General features: G+C 41.6%; 1 protein-coding gene across 2 annotated transcripts in view; it reads right to left on the bottom strand.

Annotated features, from left to right (window-relative positions):
- LOC121645166 overlaps window positions 1-22688 on the bottom strand; it is a 52556-nt gene that overhangs the window by 13969 nt on the left and 15899 nt on the right. Inside the window, exons 2-3 of one of the 2 annotated variants that reach the window (XM_041993576.1) lie at window positions 7062-7124; window positions 6760-6782 (exon numbers count right to left, since the gene is read on the bottom strand). In XM_041993576.1, coding sequence (XP_041849510.1) covers window positions 6760-6782; window positions 7062-7124 — 86 coding nt within the window. Of the gene's footprint in view, window positions 1-6598; window positions 6783-7061; window positions 7125-22688 lie in introns of those variants that run through there. The other variant, XM_041993575.1, reaches the window with a different exon arrangement.

Genomic DNA, 22688 nt, shown 5'->3' on the forward strand with positions numbered 1-22688 from the left:
CTTCTGTATCACATACAAAGAACCAACAGAAGAAAATTTGATTTATACCAGAACTCTCCTACATATACTGATGCAATTGGCATTCCAAGAGGTCCTACCTGATGAATATAAACTCATTGACTAAACTGGTGCAGGTTTTACATTTTCTGTGTTCTGGAGGGTCACTCTCAGCAAGAAGGTGGACAAAATCTATTATATTCATTTTAATGTCCAGAGACTTAACAGACACCCGAGAGACAATTACTGGTCTACAAGAAACAACTGTTGTGTTTATCCCCATTATCAGTATGTTATTAATGTCCACATAACTGTTCTATAAAAATGTTTTTGCTTACACCTGTTTACTTATTTGTTTTATTTTTTCCTTTATTTTTACTTTTTTTTTTTTAACAATGTCAAACCTTTATGAGACTATTATGCTTTCTTTGAAACCTATACATACACACTTTGTGAAATATCTCTTAAACATATTTTCCTTTTCTCCTTCTTTTTCCCTCTGGCTCAGCTTGCCAGAGACCCCAACCTGTAACTCCTCATAGGCTGCACATCCTACCCGACCCTACCTACCCTAACCTTCAGGTTAGCTAGCAGAGACCCACTAGAGACAGGATTTCTATCACCACCATCTTCAATGTTCTGTGACTGACGGCCATCCCTACCTGCCCCACGTGCTGCTCTTAGTGGTTCCAGAGCAGTAATACAGTCAGTTGATCTCCAGCAGATCCTCACGTATGCTTTTCTGTGCAGTTTCAAGGAGACTGTAACAGACATCTGCTCTGGATGGCTGTATGCTGTCTTCCTGAATGCTCATGACCATGCGTTCCAGTTGGAGGCAGGAAAAGACACTAACTGTGTGAGCTCTTCAGTCCAGTTCCATGGCGGCATGGCCACTGAGTTGTACAGGGGCAAATGGAGAGGTGGGTGCTGGGGGCCTGACACTGTTACTAATCCGTTCCTCTGAACAGAACATTGTGGTGGTGAAAGGGTCATTAAACATATACCAAAAGGCAGTTTGCCACCTGGCTGGTCCTCGGCAGAGATGTTTGAGATGAATGGGCAGTCATGTGACCAGCTAGTGATGTGATAGTGAGACTGTTAAAATTATAAAACATATCCTTTATAACTTGATGCACGACACTGTAATGGACGTTACAGTACCCAGTAAGGCACACACACACACACACACACACGCTCACACAAATTAAATGTCTGCTTGCACATGATTTGAACACAGATACGTTCCCATGATGTTTGCTCAATGACTCGGTTCTTTTTTCATATTTTTTAAGCTCTTGATTTACACAGCTTGCAATATAGACTAGCTTTAACATAATGGCTCACATATAGAACGAAAAATGCTGTGGAGACACTGTTTACACGACTCAGAGTTCAAAAGGAAAACAATGTTTCCTTCTTCACTTCTATTCTATTCTATTCTATTCTATTCTACAGTCATTTAGCAGACGCTTTTATCCAAAGCGACTTACATTTGAGAGTAAGAACAACACAAGCATGATTTCAAACAAGATGGGACGTCGTAATTAAGTGATAGTCAGACCGCTTTGAGTCCAGTTAGACCCAGGTGCTGTCATGTAGTGCTAGAGGCAGTGCATATAATTTTTTTTTTTAAGTCACTTCTAATTAATGTGGGGAGAATAATATCAAGAGGGCAGTTTGAAGGATTAAACTAACACCGGATCAATCTGCTGAAAACCAGCTGAGCACAAAACAGGTTCCAAGACAGAGAAAGAAGATACGGACCTAATGGCAGCAAACTTATTAGAGAAAAAAGGCGACTTCTTTAAACAATGAGACAACACAACATCTAATGTGTTGCCCTTTTTATAAGTAGGACCAGTAACATATTGTGGGAGATTAACAGAGTCAATAACTTGTACAAAATCATTGACCAAAGGTTTGGATGCATGTTTGGAGGAATGAAGGTGGAGAATTCAACGCCAAGAAGACGGTAGCGGCTGTTAAACATGGTGGTGGTAGCATCATGCTGTGGGCTGTTTTCCTCTTCTTGTTTCAGTCAAAATGCTCTCTGGATTCATCCTCTGAGAAGCAGAAACATCCACAGGGAACTTATGGAAATCTGACCAAAAAAATCAGCGTCCTAATAAGCTGCTGCTAGCAAGACAAAATCCTGACCTGAGATCAGTCCAAGATTTGTCTTTTAAAAAGGAATAAAGTGAAATGAGCTGAAATCTGCTGAAAGCTGTTAAACAACAAGAGCTGCTGGAAGTGTTTTCATGAAGAGCTCATTAACATTGTGAAGGAGGAATGGACTTTATTCCAGCAGCAGCTCAAAGCAGGAGATTCTTATTCATATTCATATTCATATTCATATTCATATTCATATTCATATTCATATTCAATAGGTTTAGCTCACCTCCTGCTTCAACCCCAACTACCCACACACCCTCCATGAGCCCACAGCTTTCCTGTCACACCTCCACTCTGTCACCCTGCAGCTCAGTCAAGGACCTGGACACAACCTCATCTCCCTCCACATCAGGACTTCCTGAAACCTCCTCTGCCTCCACCTCCACTCTGTCTGTCTCCTGTAACCAAGTCATGCAACAACTGGTGAAACTGAACCATAACAAGGCTGCAGGTCCAGATGGTGTCAGTCCCAGAGTTCTCAAGACCTGCTCAAAACAGCTATGTCCGATTCTCCAGCACCTGTTCAACACCAGCCTGAGTCAGAGAAGAATCCCGGTGCTGTGGAAAACATCCTGCCTTGTTCCAGTGCCTAAAAAACCACAACCAGCTGAACCAAAAGACTACAGACCAGTCGCCCTGACATCTCACGTCATGAAAGTCCTGGAGAGACTCTTACTGGCTCACCTCAGCAAACAGGTGAACACCTTTCAGGACCCATTACAGTTTGCATACCGTAATGGGCTTGGGGTTGAAGATGCCATCATATACCTGCTTCAGAGAGCCCACTCTCATCTGGACCAGTCAGGCAGCACTTTGAGGGTCATGTTCTTTGATTTCTCAAGTGCTTTTAATACGATTCAGCCTGCTCTGCTGTGTGAGAAGCTGCAGAAATTCCAGGTGGATCCCTCCACAACCACCTGGATTTACGACTACCTCACAAACAGACCACAGTTTGTGAGACTGAAAGGTTGTGTGTCTGAGATGGTGGTCAGCTGCACTGGAACACCACAAGGGACTGTACTTTCACCATTTCTATTCACGCTGTACACCTCAGACTTCCAGTACAACTCTGAGTTCTGTCATCTGCAGAAATACTCTGATGACTCAGCAGTTGTTGGGTGTATCAGTGATGGACAAGAAGCAGAGTACAGAGAACTGGTCGGTCAGTTTGTGAAATGGTGCGGTGACAATCATCTCATCTTGAATACCAAGAAAACAAAGGAGATGATTGTTGACTTCAGGAGGAACAAGAACACACATAGAAGTGTTTCCATCATGGGAGAGGAGGTGGAGGTGGTGGAGGAATACAAGTACCTTGGAGTTCAGCTGGACAACAGACTTGAGTGGAAAAGCAACACTGAGTACATTTACAAGAAAGGTCAGAGCAGACTCTACTTCTTAAGGAAGCTGAGATCTTTTAACGTCTGCACCAAAATGTTGCAAATGTTCTACAGGTCTGTTGTTGAAAGTGCAATCAGCTTTGCAGCAATCTGCTGGGGCAGCGGCATCAGAACCAGAGACTTGAAAAGAATTAACAAACTGATCAAGAAAGCTGGTTCTGTGCTTGGAGTAACTCTGGAGCCGCTGGAGTTGATCATCAAAAAAAGAATTCTGTACAAGCTGACGAAGATAATGGAAGATCCTTCACACCCTCTACACAACGCCGTGACGAAACAACAGAGTGTGTTCAGTGGGAGGCTTGTTCAAGTCCGATGCAAGACAGAGAGATACAGAAGATCCTTCCTTCCAGCAGCTATCAGGCTGAAGAACAAAGCCCTTAATTAATTAATGTGATTGTTTTAAAAAAAAAAAAAAAAAAAAAAAATTACTACTACTACAATATTGAATTTCCCTTTGGGATTAATAAAGTATTTTTCATTCATTTCATTTATCTGGATATTTGAAGGAAAACATTCATTATTAACCAAAGATGCTGAAAATGGATTGATTTGATTGATGGTGTGTTGAGGTTTCATTTCATCATTTAACACTGCAGATATCTGAAATCTTCACAGAGTTGATGGTTTAAGAAAATTCTGCTAATAAGAAAAAGAAGAATAAAATGTTAAATCCATAAAGACAGCAGTAAAGAAGAAACTCCCTCAGCTCAGTGTGTTTGTGACTCTGTCTGAGATGGAGGTGAAATATGTGAACCTGGGCTGTGCTTTACTGCTCTCTTCCTGCCACTAACACTGTTTGACATCTGCTCATCTGAAGGTTTTTGTACAGGCTGCAGGGATCATTTCTCACTGTGGAAACCAGATTTCTATTCAACAGCTACAGTAGTAGGTGGCTGAATGAACCAGTTTAACTTTCTCTATCTGCAAATCCCAGCTGTTTGAATTATTTACAGCTGAGAAATCATTTTTTTCAGAATGATTTGAGGAACTTTTGTCTATATTTCCATTTGTCCTATCAATATCGAATATTATTCTGAATGTTTCTTTCTTCTGATGCCAGAGTATGAAACTGCCATCACACTGGTCCGTTTGTCCACATCTGAAGGAGACATTTTGACCAACTCTCCTGGTCAATGTTAAATCCTCCTGAATCAGCTCTGCTGCCATGGCAACCAGCGCTGTAGAGACACAGCCAGACAGATGAAGGTTAGTGTGACAGTGTTTGTTCCAGGTGGAGTTTGTTGGCTCCTGATTGGCTGGAAACACTCACCTGAACACAGCCAGCACAGAGCAGCAGCTGGGAGGAAAAGCATTGTGTGCAGTGGTGTTTCCTCTGGTGAACCTGGGGAGAAGTGGTGCTCTGATGCAGCTGAGGCCAAACAAGGACGAGCTGTGAGATCAGAGCAGGACCACGTGCTTTCTAACAGGTCCTCAAAGCTCCCATCAGCCCCTGCGGCCCACAGATCAGACTGCTGCTGCTGATTGACAGCTCAGCTGAAGCTGCTGTGTGCTTTCATGCTCTTGATTTCAATCTGACAGCAGATGAAAAAAATCTGCCTCACATGATGCAGAAAGACTAAAAACATTCATGTTCCCACAAACACGTTCAGGTTGGTGGTGAATTTAGTACCACACACTGTTATCTGTTGTTTAGCAGCTGGGATGAAAATACACAACTACAAACCCACACAGCTCCTCAACTCTCATTCAGCTCTTCAATGTGGGTCTGTGGATCTTTTCATCTTTGTTGTCACCAGACAAAGGAGCTAAATTTACTTTATTTTTACTGGTCCTGGAGTTTCTACTCAGCTGACACGTCTTTGTAAAGCTTAAAGTTCTGTTATCTGGAGAGATGGCTGTTTGTGTCACAACAAACTGGGAAAGTGGTGAAAAACCACAACTGAGGTGTGAAGCTGCTTCATCACACTGTTCATTCTTTGCTTTTTGCATCTTTGTGTAGATATGTGTGCCTGTATGTGCAGCACAAGTGTTTAAAACAATTCAACAGACATATTTTATACCCACCTGTCATGATTACAAATAGCTAAGGACGTCCAGAAAACACGTCTTCATCCACAACCAGTTGGGACGGATCAGAATTATAAACATGTGTTCTAGATTAGACTAAAAATGTCATTTCATTAGTTAGAAATAGCAGCTTATGTATAATCTGGCTGATAAACACTCAAATAACAATGAGCTCATGTCTCCTAAAAGTAAGGAACTTAAAGTCAAACACAATTTCTATCTTCAGTCGACTATTAGCTGCAAATGATCAGAGTCAACATGAAGTTCACAACAATCCCATAACAGCCACATTCACAACCTGCATTGTCCCATTTCATGATCAATATCAGCTGCTATGATTGTGGAAAGAGGAAATCATGGTGGTTAGTTCTTCTTCAGACTGGTCCTACCTACAGAAGAAGGATGTTGAAGCTCTGTCTGGCCTTGAAAGGAGTGTGTGCTGCAGAAAAATGAATTGTAATGATTATTTTCACACATTGGAGCAACAGAGATGAACAAGATCACTTAATTACGACGTCCCATCTTGTTTGAATTCTTGCTTGTGTTGTTCTTCTCAAATGTAAGTCGCTTTGGATAAAAGCGTCTGTAGAATGGAATAGAATAGAATAGAATAGAATAGAATAGAATAGAATAGAATAGAATAGAATAGAATGTGAGCAGTTAAATAAATTTGGTTTCAGGTATTTTTTTTTATAAATATGTAAACTTAATTAATATACTCATAATACAACAATATTAAATGTAAATGTACACATACATACACACACCTACATACACACACCTACATACACACATGCACATACAATCAGAAGACGAAACCAGAAAAATGACCCCTGAAGAAAGAATTAACACCAGCACACTATCCTCTTAACCATTAGTGCTACCCAGCACCTCCCTCATCCCTATACCTCTGGAAAACAGTGTCTTTGCAGCTCATTTTAAATTGTTTCATGCTTGGATGCTGCTTCAAATCCATGGTGACCCTGTTCCATAGTCTCATGAGATTTGATGGAGAGAAAAGTCCAGCAGAAAACAGTCAGTCAGCATGTGTGCAGTTGGTGGACGGTCCCTTGTTTCTGAGGATCATCAGCAGAGAGAGTCCACAGCAGTACACCAGACTCTTCACTATCAGCACTGTGGACAGCAGCAAGAGCAGCTTCACCCTCAACTCAGACTGGAAGGACACTGAAAGACAGACAGATCAGATCGTTGATTAAATGTAAAGTCCAAATCTAAAAACAAAGAATATTATGAGCTGAAGCTTATTTAATAATTTTCTTTTACGTCCACTTGGGGGCAGCAGAGCTCCACAACAACTACCAAACTGATCTGTGACATATTATGGTCTGTCTGCTGTTTGCTGCTGAGCAGGTAGTGTACAGTGGCTTTAAGCCCCTAAAGTACTTCTAGCGTCCTCATTGGACATTGGAGCTGTCCATGCAGAGAGGCAGCAGGAGATCTTACAGTCAGCTTGCAGGTCTGCTGGTTCTCTCTCTGGAGGACAGGAGGCTGCTGGAGCTGGAAGCTCTGAAAAAGAAAAGGAGTCAAATGTTGGAGTTACAGTGAGAAATGTCAGTCCTCTGCTCCTCTGCTCTCTTTGACAGCGTCTCCACATGAAGCTGAATCTCTGCTGAACACAGTCTCCAAGCCTTCATTACCTTGTTGTGTTTGAGCCTCCACTGTTCCCCCCTCATGCTTGACGTAGCAGATGTATTTCTTTACTTTGCTTAAATTCTACTCAAGTAAAAGTTATAGTAAGCACCAAAGATCTACTCAAGTAAAAGTAAAAAGTACTAGATTTATTTGAGTTACTTTAAATTACCAGATGTAAACAAAAGAAGAGTCATAAATCCAATCCAACGCTGTTCTTAATAAAAACTTTTAAAACACTACAGTAAAAGAGAGAAAATAAAACCAAATCAAAGTATCCACGATGATGAAAGTTTAAAGCAATTCCATATTAACAAAACTGTGTTCTTTTTTTCTTTATAGCACAAACATAAATAATCAGTTGTCTTAATGAACAAACACTGACAGCTGATATAAGAAATGAAATAAAGTGCCATGCCCCACAGAATATTCTGCCAAGTGAATACGACAACATTAGACTGTAAAGCGCTTGTTCAGCTTGAGCAGGGGTTGATTTTCAAAGTTTGTAGCGTTAATCCGCGCTCTCTTCTCTGTGAACAACAAACCAGTAGAGCTGGAAAGAAGCTTGCAAGCGGCTGAGGCCAGAAGGCCGGTGGTGAGTTTCAGACAGTTTTGTTTATTTTTAGAAAAGAGTTCAGAAGATCCAAACGTTCTAGACGCAGACAAGGTAGCCTTCTAACTCCTCTTTGACCTTCTGGACCTCATGATAGAGAAGAAATCCTCTTTGAAGTTGTATGATTATTTTCACACATTGGGGCGACACAGATGAACAAGAGACAAAATCAAAGCAAAGTGGATCTTTTCAAATATAGACGTATATAGCTTCTGTTTGCAGAGAGGCACCAGACAGGGCTGCCCACTCTCCCCATCACTCTTTGCTATTTTTATTGAACCCGTAGCTGCTGCCATAAGACAAAATAAAGAGATTAAAGGAATCCATGCCAAAAATATAGAACACAAGATAAGTCTTTATGCTGATGACGTATTACTCTTTCTCCAGAACTCACCGATGTCTCTCCCCCAGACAATCACACTTATTAACACATTCTCATTAATATCTGAATACTCTATTAACTGGTCTAAGACTATTATTATGCCCATCAACTGTGACCTACAAAACATACCCAATACTACAATACAGTCTGGAAACATTAGATATCTAGGCATAAACATTTCCCCCAGGCTATCAGAACTAACAAAGCTAAATTATGTCCAGCTACTTAAAGCAATAGAGGATGATCTCTCGCGGTGGAGGCGCTTACCCATATCACTCATGGGGAGGGTTGCCACAGTTAAAATGATGGTTCTATCTAAAGTAAACTACCTGTTTTCAATGATACCCACTAAACCATCCTCCAGTTGGTTTAAGTCACTGGACTCACACATATCTAAATTTTTATGGAAAAATAAGCCATCACATATCAGTCTAAAAACTTTACAACAGACTAAAGATAGAGGCGGATTGGAGCTACCCGACTTTAATCATGTTTTCTTGGCTAACAAGCTGCAGTATATCTCCAAATGGCTTAAACCTAGCAGTCTGGATGAAACATGGTTAGCTGTAGAGCAAGCATTGTGTGAGGATGTGTTTATCTCTGATCTGCCATTCATCAGCTCAACCATCAAAACACATAAGTGTTTTAAAAGCATCAATATCAGTTCCTCCTTAGTGGCTTGGTGGGATTTTCTAAAAATAACCAAATCCTCACTTTTTCCATGTAAGTTTACACCCCTCTGGAACAACCCTGACATCCTGCAAAATAAAAAGCTTATCAATTTTACTCAATGGAAAAATAAAGGAATAAAACAGTTAGAACATATAATAGAAAATGGAAACTTTTTATCATTTAATATTCTCACTTCACAATATGGAATCAGTAGCAAAACATTTTTAGAATATCACCAGCTTAAATCTATTATATGTAAAAAATATACCATTAATCAATTAAACTTTCAGCTACCTATTAGGGTGGCAGAATTCATGAATCTCAATGCCCCAAAGCTATTATCAAAAACATATAGACTATTATCTAAATTAGAAGACTCAATCTGTCTTCCAACTTCAAAGTGGGAGGGTGACTTATCCAGTAACTTTAATAAAGATAAATGGTCACAAATATGTTTAAACACCTTTAAAATGACTAAAAATTCAAATATGCAACTAATACAATTTAAAATTCTGCATAGAACTCATTATACAGGACAAAGGTTGTTCAGGATGGGTCTGTCACATTCAAACATCTGCACACACTGCAATGAAAACACACCAGATAACTACCTCCATGCCTTGTGGTCCTGCACACCTGTCCGCAGGTTCTGGCTTCAGGTATGTGTGGACATGTCAACATGGTTTAAATGTAATATTCCTACAATCCCTGCACTATGTCTACTAGGTGACTTGGGTGACATTAATATGGCAATTAACTCTGCACACATGATACACACAGCATTATGCATCGCAAAGAAAACTATCCTTGTGAACTGGAAAAACAAAAATAATCTGTGTATTCAGCAGTTTAGGAATCTCTTAGTTGACCACATCAGTAATGAGACAATGTCTGCCTCCTTAAATAACTATTCGGCTGAATCTCATTCCTTCTGGTCCCCTGTGCTTAGTTCCATCACTTAGTGTAGGTGGAGGACTGTGACGTCGTTGCTATGGGGGTTTGAGAAATGGCCGGGAGTGACTGGTGGTTGCGGGTTCTTTGTGGTTGCCCGTGATGCGGGACCGGGCTGCTCTGCGGTGGAGGTGGCTCTGAGTCTGTCCCCGTCGGGGGCTGTGGGGGCCAGCGGTTGGAGTTGCCTCGTGGCGGGGGGTGGGGCCACTGGTGGTGCCTGGGTTGGTGGGCGTCGGTCCTGAGCCGGGTGGCCGGGCTATTCTGGAGCGGGCTGGGCGGGGGTTCTGGGCTCTGGTGCCTGGGGGTGGTCCTCCTCCCTCCGGGGTGGTGGGCTCCGTGTGTGCCTGGGGTCTGGGCCTGCCCGGATGTGCTGCCATGGTGTGGGTTGGTACATGCCCTGATGTCTGGTTGACACCCTGGGACCCGGGGTGTGGCCCGGGGGCGGGGGGGGGGTTTGGGGGGGGGGGGGCAGAGTGGGATTCGGGGGATTGTGGGGGGAGGTGCTGGGGTGTGGGACAGGGATGCTTGTATGTTGTGTGTGTGTCTGCACTGTGGATGTTTGTGTGAATGGGGGGATATGTTTGTGTGCATGCGTGTGCATGTGTTGGGGTGGGTGGGGGTGTGTCTGGGGAGTGGGAGTGGGAGGGTTGGATGCTGTGCGGGTGTTTGTGTTTTTTGGGTGGGGCTGAGGGGGCATGTGTGGGTTGTGATGAGTGGGAGTGTGCGGGAAGGTGGGTGTGTGCATGTGTTTCTGTGTGTGGTTGGGGCGGGGTTGAGTGCACTTGTGGGGGGGGGGCTTGGGCGGGCCTGGGGGTGGTATGCCGTGGGTCTGCCGCTGTCCCCATCCTCTCATTCCCCGTTAGGGGTGTGGGAGGGTGGGAACTTTCTGGGGTGGGTGGCGGCTCACTGGGTGCGGTCCCTGGGTGGCCTGGTCGTGGGGGGCGGCCTCTCCTGGCCTGTCTTGCCCTGGGGGGGGCCTCCTGGGGAGCAGGGGTGCCTAATGCCACTAAGGGCTCATCATCCAGAGGGAAGCAAACTTCCCTCTGGACACACATCCCCGGACCCCTCTTACTTCCCGCTCTCTCTGTCTCACACACACACACACGTAGGGAGTTGGGAGGCGTGGGGCCATGCGGGGTGGAACGGAGGAGACCATTCAGTGGTCTCCTTGGAGGCACCCCGTGGCTGCTCGCCTCTCAGTTTTAATTGCACCAAGACACCAAAACACAAGAAACACAACACACAAACAACACCTGGGGGGCATGGCATGCGGTGCATGGGGGGCGGGGCCACTTAGGTGGCCCGGCTCGCAGCTCATTGCAGTCACTGCCCCTCAATTTTAATTGCACACAACACACACTACATAAACAGTCAGGAGCGGGGAGGGAGAGGGTATTGGGGACCTCTTACGCCCCTGCTCCTCCTGTGTGTGGCTGGGGGTGGGCGGGGGGGGGGGGGGGGGGGGTTGTCCCGGGGCCGGGTCCCGGGATGGCTGCGCTGGTGGGCTGCTGGCTCTATGGGGGTTGGGGCCCGCTGTCCGCTGGTCCGCCTGGGGTGTCCCCCGCGGGGCGTGGTGGGGGGGTTGTGTGTGGCGTGATTGTGTGGTGGTGGGCGGTTGTGGGTGCGGCACGGGGGAGGGTGTGAGTGTGGGGTTGTATGGGGTGCGGGTTGGGGTGGATGGGGAGTTGGGGAAGCGGGCCGGTGGTGCCCTGGTTCCCGGGGTGTGCGGCTGGAACGTCGGGGTGTGTGCTGGCCTACGCCGGGTGGCTGTCTGGGGGGGCCTGGTCCTCCTGGGCATGTTGCGGGCCCTCTGCCTTTGAGGGGTGGGGCGGCCGCCTCTGGGCTCCTGGGGCCCTGGGCCCTTCGCTTGGGCTGCCCTGGGTGGGCCGGTCCCTGGCGGGGCCGGCGGCTGCTGATCTTGGCCCACTGGGGCCTGTGCCCCGGGACCGTGGGGGGCTCTTGCTGGGGCTCTCCTCTGCCGCCCTTCGGGTGGGGCTGGAGTTGTCTTTGTGGTGGGGTGGCATGGGTTGGTGCTCCGGGTCTGCTGCTGAGGGCCCGGCCCAGGCCCTGGTCTGCCTCTGGCCTCCGTGGAGGCGAGGTCGCATTTGCATGATCTCACTCACCACTCTTCATCACTGATCACTCCTTGTTTCTCATGCTCTGCATGTTGACACAGTCACTGAGTTGTCTAGTGGGTCTTTAATATTAAGCAATAATTATTAAAAAAAAAAAAAAAAGAAATTTTGTATTTTTCCTGTGAGTTAGTATCTGGTCGCTGTTATGTCTTTTTGATTTGATTTGGTTATACTCTTAATGACTGGCAGCCCTGTTTTTTTTTTTTTTTGTTTTGTAGTTTGTTTTTTTCTGTGTGTGTGTTTCTGCTTTTGTAAAAGTTGTAGGAAATTTTCTGGTGTGTTCATGTACAGGTGTAACAGTTCGTTGTCTGGTGATGGTGTGGATTGAAGGGTCGTTTCCCTTCTGTCTGTGATCTTTTTGTCTCCTTTCTTCTTTCCCTTTGCTCTTTTTGCTATTTTCCATCTTTTTCTGTCCCCTCCGGTCAGGTCCAGCAAGATTACATAGATTCCGTGATTCAAAGTAAATAAATAAATAAATTAATCACATTATCAAGAGGAGCCTTACCCATAGGCCTCCCCTTGGTAGAGCAAATTTGTTCAGCACAATACAGCAACCAGATTATCATTTTGCTTGCTATGATGCTGGACAGGACAAGTTAAAAAAAAAACAAAAAAAAAAAAAACAAATATAGACGTGATGTAAACTTTGGAAATAAGTCTTCATGTTTCATCTGAATGTCGTCCTCATTCATTCTAACACGTGTCTAAGAGGAAATGACTGAACACCAAAGTGATCTGGAAGCTTTCTGTCTGAAAGTTGGACACAAATGAATTTAGCTTTTCTTGTTGCTTCCACAGGTCTGCAGTACTTACCTGTGGAATGTGGGATGAAGTGTGTGTGGATGACGGCCAGGAGTTTTATCTCAGGTTGTTCATGCAGGAGCTGCTGTCGACTCATGGCTAGAATCAGGAAAGAAGGCCTCATCTGCAGACTTCATCCACAACTTTGTTTTCTACAAGAACATCTGACTTATTTTCTGCTGCTTTCACTTCATGCTGGAATTCTGGCTTTTAGCATCATTCTGGCTTTTGCAGCCATTATCTACATTTTCTTTCCTGTTCCAGTCCTGTCTGATTTGAAGAGGAAACACGTCATTAAACAGCATGAAATCAACAGGAACAACTTTCATCACATCAAGTTCATCCTGAACATCTGCAGAAACATCCACACTGGAGTTTATTTCCACTTTTTCCTCCTAAAACTGATCCTTTTCTAGCACAGCTGTCAGTGTACACAGTATCTGGTTGGTCAGTATGCAGAGTTCCAGCTTCATGAGTAAAGCTGCTGTTTATGGAAATGTTCATATTTAATGAGAATTCAGCTTCAGGACATTTTTCCCTCTTTGACTTCATCATGTCTATTTTTTATTAACTGAGCAGAAGAAATGAAGTGAAGACAAATCTGTTTCCAGAAGCAAAGAGTTGAAGGAATCTGGTCAGAAGTCAACAATGGTGTCAGTTCCACCCTGAAGACGGTCCTTCTGCAGCTGGAGGATGAAGAGGAATTAGACATGGATGATAATCTGCTCAGACTCTGTCTTTCCAACCTGACTGAGCAGTTGTTCCTGATCCTGAAATGTTCATCTTGGAATATGCTGCTTCCATCAGAGGAAAAACTCTGGATGGAAAAAGCTGCTTCCAGTTTCTTCTGACAGTCGGCTGAGCTGATTTTTCTGGAACATCATGTTGCTGAACCTGGACCTGAGCAACTGAAGCAGCTCCAGATCATCTGCTGAGTTAAATCCAGGTGGAGACGTTTTTATGCTCAGACAGTGAATGTGTAAATATGGAAGACAGAATATTCCAATCATTCCCAAAGAAACACAAACATGAAACACTGGAGAAAAATCCAGTTTGATCATCATGTTAATGAATGTTAATTATGTTCAAAGTCACTTTTTAAACATGTTCAATAGTAAAGAGATCAATGATAAAGTTCTGTGTCTGGAGGCTCCAAAATATTCCAGCTGACGTTCCCACATGTCCCAATATATTTGATTCTGTTCCAAGTCGGGTCGGACTGGAGAAACTTGTTGGAACCAGTAAACATTTAGGAAATCAAGTGGTTTCATCTTCATTGAGTCGTCTACATGAAGAATAATGAAATAATCAGCTGATTGTTTTCCATGAAGATGGAAGCTGCAGCTCCTGAACTCTGTTTGATTCCACATTTATCTTTGAAGCTGCTTTGTATATTGTCTACACTGACTGTGAAGCCAAAGTAACACAACAGCTCCATCTTCAGTTTGTTCTCAGTGTTTTCAGCACAATCATTCAGCTGTGCAGCAAAGCTGTTTTCATGCATCAACATAATCCAGTAACACCAGTGTAGCTATGTTTGTTTCTATGAAGAGCTTCTTACAAGCAGAATGGAATTATTTCTACATGTCAACATACAGTGTAGAACATGGTTTATAGTCCAGATCTGACTGTGAAAGAGCTTCAAATGACAGAATCTACATGGAAATGATGAGAAAGTGTCTTCCTGTGGATGCTGTAACATATGTCCAGTATGCACACTGGGATCCTTTCCCACATGTCCCAGTATGTTTGATTGTGTTCCCAGTGAGGATCCACAGACCCACATTGAAGAGCTGAATGAGAGTTGAGGAGCTGTGTGGGTTTGTAGTTGTGTATTTTCATCCCAGCTGCTAAACAACAGATAGCAGTGTGTGGTACTAAATTCACCACCAACCTGAACGTGTTTGTGGGAACATGAATGTTTTTAGTCTTTCTGCATCATGTGAGGCAGATTTTTTTCATCTGCTGTCAGATTGAAATCAAGAGCATGAAAGCACACAGCAGCTTCAGCTGAGCTGTCAATCAGCAGCAGCAGTCTGATCTGTGGGCCGCAGGGGCTGATGGGAGCTTTGAGGACCTGTTAGAAAGCATGTGGTCCTGCTCTGATCTCACAGCTCGTCCTTGTTTGGCCTCAGCTGCATCAGAGCACCACTTCTCCCCAGGTTCACCAGAGGAAACACCACTGCACACAATGCTTTTCCTCCCAGCTGCTGCTCTGTGCTGGCTGTGTTCAGGTGAGTGTTTCCAGCCAATCAGGAGCCAACAAACTCCACCTGGAACAAACACTGTCACACTAACCTTCATCTGTCTGGCTGTGTCTCTACAGCGCTGGTTGCCATGGCAGCAGAGCTGATTCAGGAGGATTTAACATTGACCAGGAGAGTTGGTCAAAGTGTCTCCTTCAGATGTGGAAACATTCACCTGTGTGATTATGATTATGTGTACTGGTACCAAAAGAAAGAAACATTCAGAGCGATTCTTGATATTAATAAAAATTCTGGTTCTGTTGACAACCGTTACAATCATCCTCAGAAAGATGATTTCTCAGCTGTGAATAATCAGAACGGCTGTGAGTTGCAGATAGAGAAAGTTAAAGTGGTTCATTCAGCCACCTACTACTGTAGCTGTTATAAACGTGCTCTCCACAGTGAGAAATGATCCCTGCAGCCTGTACAAAAACCTTCAGATGAGCAGATGTCAAACAGTGTTAGTGGCAGGAAGAGAGCAGTAAAGCACAGCCCAGGTTCACATATTTCACCTCCATCTCAGACAGAGTCACAAACACACTGAGCTGAGGGAGTTTCTTCTTTACTGCTGTCTTTATGGATTTAACATTTTATTCTTCTTTTTCTTATTAGCAGAATTTTCTCAAACCATCAACTCTGTGAAGATTTCAGATATCTGCAGTGTTAAATGATGAAATGAAACCTCAACACACCATCAATCAAATCAATCCATTTTCAGCATCTTTGGTTAATAATGAATGTTTTCCTTCAAATATCCAGATAAATATGAATCTCCTGCTTTGAGCTGCTGCTGGAATAAAGTCCATTCCTCCTTCACAATGTTAATGAGCTCTTCATGAAAACACTTCCAGCAGCTCTTGTTGTTTAACAGCTTTCAGCAGATTTCAGCTCATTTCACTTTATTCCATTTTAAAAGACAAATCTTGGACTGATCTCAATTTTGATTTAATTTTTAATAAGAAAAATATAATAGAGAAAAATTTTGAAAGAAAAAAAACATATAAATGAAGACATAGAAAACAAATAAGACATACAAATACATATTTGAAAGGGAGTGAGAAGAAGTTTAACTTGTGAACTTCGACACCTTCTCATTAAATAATAAATACTGGTGATAAGTTTCCTGGTTTAAATCTGTCTAGAAGCCAAGGCCTGATATTAGCAGTTAAATAAATTTGGTTTCTGGCCTTTTATTGATAAATATGTAAACTTAATTAATATACTCATAATACAACAATGTTAAATGTAAATGTACTGTAACCCTTATTACGGTACGATAATAGAGTGACAGGCAATCGATCTGTGATATTAAGTGGACCAGTATCAGAAGATGCCAAGCCCTTAAGAGCCAGTGGTTTGACTTCAATAATGACAGACAACAATAACTGGGGTTTGTTGTGGTCACTTGTTTCAACAGAACACAGTAACAACAATGTAACACTTTGGTTTAAACAATGTATGAAAATACACAAAATAATAAAGCCGGCAGTTTTCTGAAGAAAATTAAAAGAAAACCTGGTTCTCAACCAGTCTTATTGCTCGTTGGGGCCCTTTCTGTTCAAATCAGTATTTTATCAGTGTCAGTACCGATTCCTGTGTCCAGTGATATGCCAGTGCAAGTCGATCCTACCGCACAATCCGTGAGTGAGGGGGAGTGGGACAGCACATACACACTTGTGCTCGTGGGTCGGTTGGCTCGCCACCCAGTTCACACTGGGAATCCTTCTGAGGGTTGAAACACTAATATTCACTGCAGATCCAGCCGGATGTTTCTCAGATCCGGGTCGGGCGTAACTTCTGGTCCGTGATCATCGCTGGTAGAAAAAAACCTGACCTATGGGTTGGCCAGAGGAGGTCCAAAAGCTCATTACACTCAAATTCTGTCGATTCCATGCATTATCACCAGTCAATATCATTCCACTTTATATCAGCTGGTTCAATTTATGTTCAAGAAGTTAAGTTGTACAACAAAATATATCAATCATCAGATCCAAAGCATTCATAGTAGTGAACTATAAATACACCTTAAGGTGCTTTTCCCAAGGGTTTCAAGTATAAGGATATCACTACTTAAGCTAGTGGCAACTCATTTTAGAAATAAAATACAATAAAGAACAATTTGCAGCAATAGAGGAACATCCATGGTGATTTAGAGGTGCTAATAAGGTTCTGTATGCTTTATCATCCCTCCCTGCACCGGTAACAGTGAGGGAATGCACTAAAAATTGACCCCTTAATCACCATGACAGACACACAGTAGCAAAACACATCAACACTTGTTTCTTCCACAGACAATAAACATCTATAAGGAAAAATAGTGCCTTTTGTAAATCAATTGGAAACAAATTGGAAACTTTTTTACAAAACACGGCTGTGTGTGTAGCACCAGGTGCCCATGACCTTAGCTAGGCTAAGATTAGCAACATTAGCACCATAACATGGCATTGAGCAGCCATCATAGCACTTTAGCAACGTTTCTAACTGCTACTTCTCACACGTCATACTCTTCAAACACATAGTTGTTTTACTAGTAACCTATCAGTTCTCACAGAGTTTCACTCACCGTTGAGACAGTGGGTGGGTTTCTCTTTGTGCGCGGTGCTTGAATTGCGACAGTCATCTGCCGTTCACGCTAATCTACAAGGTGTAATTATGATAATATAGCCGTCACCAGATGTGTAACAACATAAATGGCCAATATAATTCCATTTGGGAGAATATTTAAGTGTCTTACCCTATGGATGGCAATCGATTTTGGAATCGGTAAGTGCACGATGTTGTTTTCATTGTCAGGAAGTAGCTAACCGGAAGTGAGGGCGGGGCTCAATCATCTGAGACTTTGGAGCTCAGTAATTGGCCCGCTCCTCACAGAGGAGCATGGGAATTGTAGTTTTAACAGTTCTTCAAGGGCAACTCTTTCGTTTTTTTCCTTTTTGTGCTTTGGATCACTTTATTGTAGGCGGCTATTTTTCCATAACCTGGTTACAGTACACATACATACACACACCTACATACACACATGCACATACAATCAGAAGACGAAACCAGAAAAATGACCCCTGAAGAAAGAATTAACACCAGCACACTATCCTCTTAACCATTAGTGCTACCCAGCACCTCCCTCATCCCTATACCTCTGGAAAACAGTGTCTTTGCAGCTCATTTTAAATTGTTTCATGCTTGGATGCTGCTTCAAATCCATGGTGACCCTGTTCCATAGTCTCACCCCAATAACGAAACACAAAACTTTTCCTGCTTGTACGAATTAAGGAGATATTAAAGTTAATTTTCCCCTTTAAATTATAATTACCCTCATGAATTGTTAATAATTTCTGTACATTGTTTGGTAATAGATTATTTTAGCTTTGAACATTATTGAGGTTGTTTGATATTTTGGCCACAATGTCAGTAAATTGTAATAATTTTGACTGAAGGAATAATGAGTGTGTGTGTTCCTGATAGCTGTTATGAAATGTCCGTATTGCTCTTTTTGAATAGTAGTCAGTGGCCGTCATGATGTTTTGTAGTAGTTGCCCCATACCTCAGCACAGCATTGTAAGTACGGTGAGACTAGAGAACAGTAAAGTGTATGGAGGGATTTCTGATCCAGGACCTTCTTAGCTTTGCTTATTATAGAAATACTTCTTGAGACTTTAGTTTGTCCGTGTTTAAAATGTGATTTCCAGTTGAGTTTGTCATCAATGATTACCCCCAAACATTTTATTTCATGCACTCTGTCTGTTTCCACTGCTTCTATTGTTATTAATAACAGTGTATTATTTGCTTTATTACCAAACAGCATTATGTGATGTTGATCTGTTTGACCGGAACCCAAACTGATTCTCTGCAAGAATTTTGTGTTTTTCTAAAAAAAGAGTCCAATCTGTTATTGAAGAGTTTTTCCAGTATTTTAAAATAAATGGTGGTAGTAAGGAGACGGTCTGTAGTTATTAAAATAGTGTTTGTCTCCAGCCTTAAACAGGGGGATGACTTTAGATGTTTTCATTTTATTGGGAAATGTACCAGTTTGAAATGGTAAATTAAAGATGTATTTTGATGGTTTAGAAATGCCCTCAATGACTTTTTTACTAGAAATATATCAACATCATTACATTCAGTGGCCTGTTTCTTCTTGCATTTCATAACAATATTCAGAATTTCCTTTTCATCCACTGCTTGAAGAAACAATGAACAAGGATTTCTCTCACTTAAATGATCATAAGTTCCTGAATCAGGGATTTTTTTTAGCAAGGTCAGGTCCTACACTAACAACGTATTCATTAAAGTTATTATCGACCTCTTTCATGTTGTAATTTCCAACGTCATCATCAATGAAATACTTAAAGAAACTATTCTGTTTGAATCTATTTCTTCTAATATTATTTAGTATTTTCCGTATTCCTGCTATTTTCCTCTAATATCCTCTTATAGTATCTTTTATTCTTGCCCTTATGATTTAAGTTAATTAATTTTTGTATTTTTATGTTTATATTCTGTCTCTTTAGTTCTCTTTCTTAGGAAGTCTCTGGAAAGTAAAGTTTTCTTTTTACAGGTGTTTCCTTCGGTGATCCATGGGCTACTTTTCTGCTACATTTCAAAATATGAAAACACTTATTATATAATGGAGAAAATATTTTAGAAACTTGTTATATGCTAAATTAAAATCTTTTTCTCTGTATATTATGTTCCAGTTGTTTTCCAGTAATTCACTTTTTAGTGCGTTCCTCAGTTCTTACTCGTCTATATTTTATTTGCTTTTTGACTCTTTCTTGTAACTTGACGTCATGAACTGGAAACACTGGCAGATGGTCACTTATGTCATTGATTAACAATCCATTTATAGCATTATTGTTAATGTCATGAGTGAAAATATGATCAGAATGGCAGAATGAGACATGATTCTGCTGGGTCTAGTGAATTTTGGAAATACGTTCATACTGTATATTGTATTAATAAATGCATCAGTACCATTGTGATTGTTGGGATTCAATTTGTCGATATTGAAGTCCCCACACACAAAACTAGTTTTGTTACCTATTTTTGAAAATACACTTTCCATCCACACACTGAATGTATTAATGCTTGACCCAGGTGCTCTGTACACACAGCTAACAATGTTTTTGTTTTTTCCATAAAGACTTCAATTATTAAGTATTCACGTAAGCTATTAGTCACAGATGTCATTCTTTCTAAAACCCTCACGTTCTACATACATGACAACACCCCCACCACCTTTATTTAGTCTATTCTTATCCCTGAGCTCATAGCCATTTAATTCCAAGTCTATACTTTTGTCAATAGACATCCATGTTTCAGATAATACTATTATACTAAATGGTTTAGTAAATGTTTGTAAATAGCTTTTAATATTATTAAAGTTAGCATATAAGCTTCTACAATTAAAATGCAGAGGTGATAATTTACTCCCTGAGTCAATGTTCTGGTTGTATTGATCATCTGTGTAGTAGCAGTAATTATTTTTTACGGCAGCTAAAAAGTTATTTTCTGGATCTAAATCCTGTTCCACATCCATGATGTTTGGATCAGTATATTGAAATACTTCCAGCTCCAACTGATGATTTTAACTTATCCTCTGTGTAAAGACTGAATCCCCAGATATAGAGTGAATTCCATCGTTGTCATAGTTTAGTTCTGTTAGTTACCTCAGAGTCCAGAGCAGTTCACCCATGCTGATCTTTGTTCCTCTAGCTGTAGACCAGATTCTGTCAGTCATTGGACTTTTCCAGTTGTTCAACGTTCCTTAATATAAATCACCTTGGCCACCTCGGATGATCCGATAAGTTTAATGAAGGTTTTGCAGGTTGTAGTCCAGGTGTTTTGTATTTTCTTCTGTTTCTTCAGCTGATGTGCTTTTCTGGCTAAAGTCAACATACTGCTCCAGGCCCTTGACTCTGCTTTCCAAATACACGATACACTTATCTCTTTTGGTATTCAGCTGCTGTAGAGCCTTCACGTCTTCGACCAGTTCCAGTTTACTTTTTTACTGCTGCCGTACAGCAGACACTTCCTCCGTTATGAGGTCAAGGCCTTTTTTTAATATTGTCCACTTCCTCAGCTGTCGGATTCTTCTTTGGACCCATATCACCAGATTTTTTACCTTAATCAATTGTCACAGTTTAATTATTCACCAATTGTTTGTTGGTTGCTCAACCGCCAACGTGTCTGCAGGAAACAGGAAACAGGAAACAGGAAACAGGCCTGTAGAGATCTGATCTGTCCTTCTAGCAGCAGCTTATCAGGACTCTGATTTTGTTGGACAGATTTCCATCAGTTTCCTGTGGATGTTTCTGCTTCTCAGAGGATAAACCCAGTAAATGATACTGATGAGGTTAGGAAGCTGTTCATGGTTGAGCTGTGTGAGGTGACAGCAGGAAAACTGGACAGTGTTCACATCTGTGTGACTTTAATTAGAACCAGACTGTGATGACTCAACCCAGTCTCACAGCTAAATGTGAAGCAGTCACCAAACAAACATCTTTGTAATCAGGGCTGGATTAGGACAAAAAGATAATACTGGGAATTATGAGCCATGACTGACCCTCTGGGTATTGATGGAACGACAACACCTATAAATGAAAAGAAACTTTCTTGTGACAGTGCTTGTTCACTGTCTTGTTGTTGTATATGTGCTTGTCTAATGAAGCTAAACTACACCATCCTCCCAGTCTCATTATTCTATGTAGTACTCAGTGGAAACTAAAAGACTGCTTGGTCTAGTTAATGTCCTGAACAATGTACAGCGTATGATGGGATCCTTAAATTAGGACAGAGAGGAATAGAGGTGAGACATGATCATTAATTAATATTAAAATGAATAAATGACAGATTTTGTGATATTTAATACACTATTTATGCATCACATTTATAAACAGCACAGCAGCACAGAATATTTCCTTGAACATAGGAGGCGAGAAAGAGAGAACGTGAGAAAGAATAACACTTGATTGACTTATGTACCAATGTACGCTATTGCTCCCCACGGTCACAGATTCTGATGGGTCACAGATTTTGGTGAAACACCTATCTTTGTAATTGTGTTTCCTGAACTTGTAAAAGTGTTTCACATCAGTGGAAAGTTTCTTTGTCGTTGGTAAAAGTGTTTCAGCAATATATTAAAAACTCTGTAAAAATGTTTTGCAGTTACACGTGTAAGTTTGCATCAAAGGTTGTAAAAGTGTTTTATGTTTAACAAAGTTGTTTTTTTCTGAAATGTAAAGTTGTTTAATCTATGATAAAAGTGTTTCGGCATCATACTTTTTTTGTAAATGTAAAAATGGTTTCTATGATGTAAATGTGCATCGTGACAACGTGAAAGTTTTTCTCTCGATATTTTGTTGTTTTGCACTTCCCAGCCACCGTACTTGATGGACTTGCTCAGATGATCAGAGTTCTGGTATCTAGAAAAATAGTTGATCATGTTTTTTATACATTACTTACTTAGAGGAAACTATGACAGGCTTCAAAAAATTCATCCTATAAGACAAAGGTTCTCAAACTTTATGAGCTACGACTCCCAAGATAACATAGTGATTAATTATATGATCATCTTGCAGGATCCTCTAAATGTAAGCCTGGAAAACTGTCTGAATCTTCATAAATAAGGAGGATGAAGTGGTTTTT

Source organism: Melanotaenia boesemani, chromosome 8 (genome assembly GCF_017639745.1).
Source record: "Melanotaenia boesemani isolate fMelBoe1 chromosome 8, fMelBoe1.pri, whole genome shotgun sequence".
NCBI classification, from domain to species: Eukaryota; Metazoa; Chordata; class Actinopteri; order Atheriniformes; family Melanotaeniidae; genus Melanotaenia; species Melanotaenia boesemani.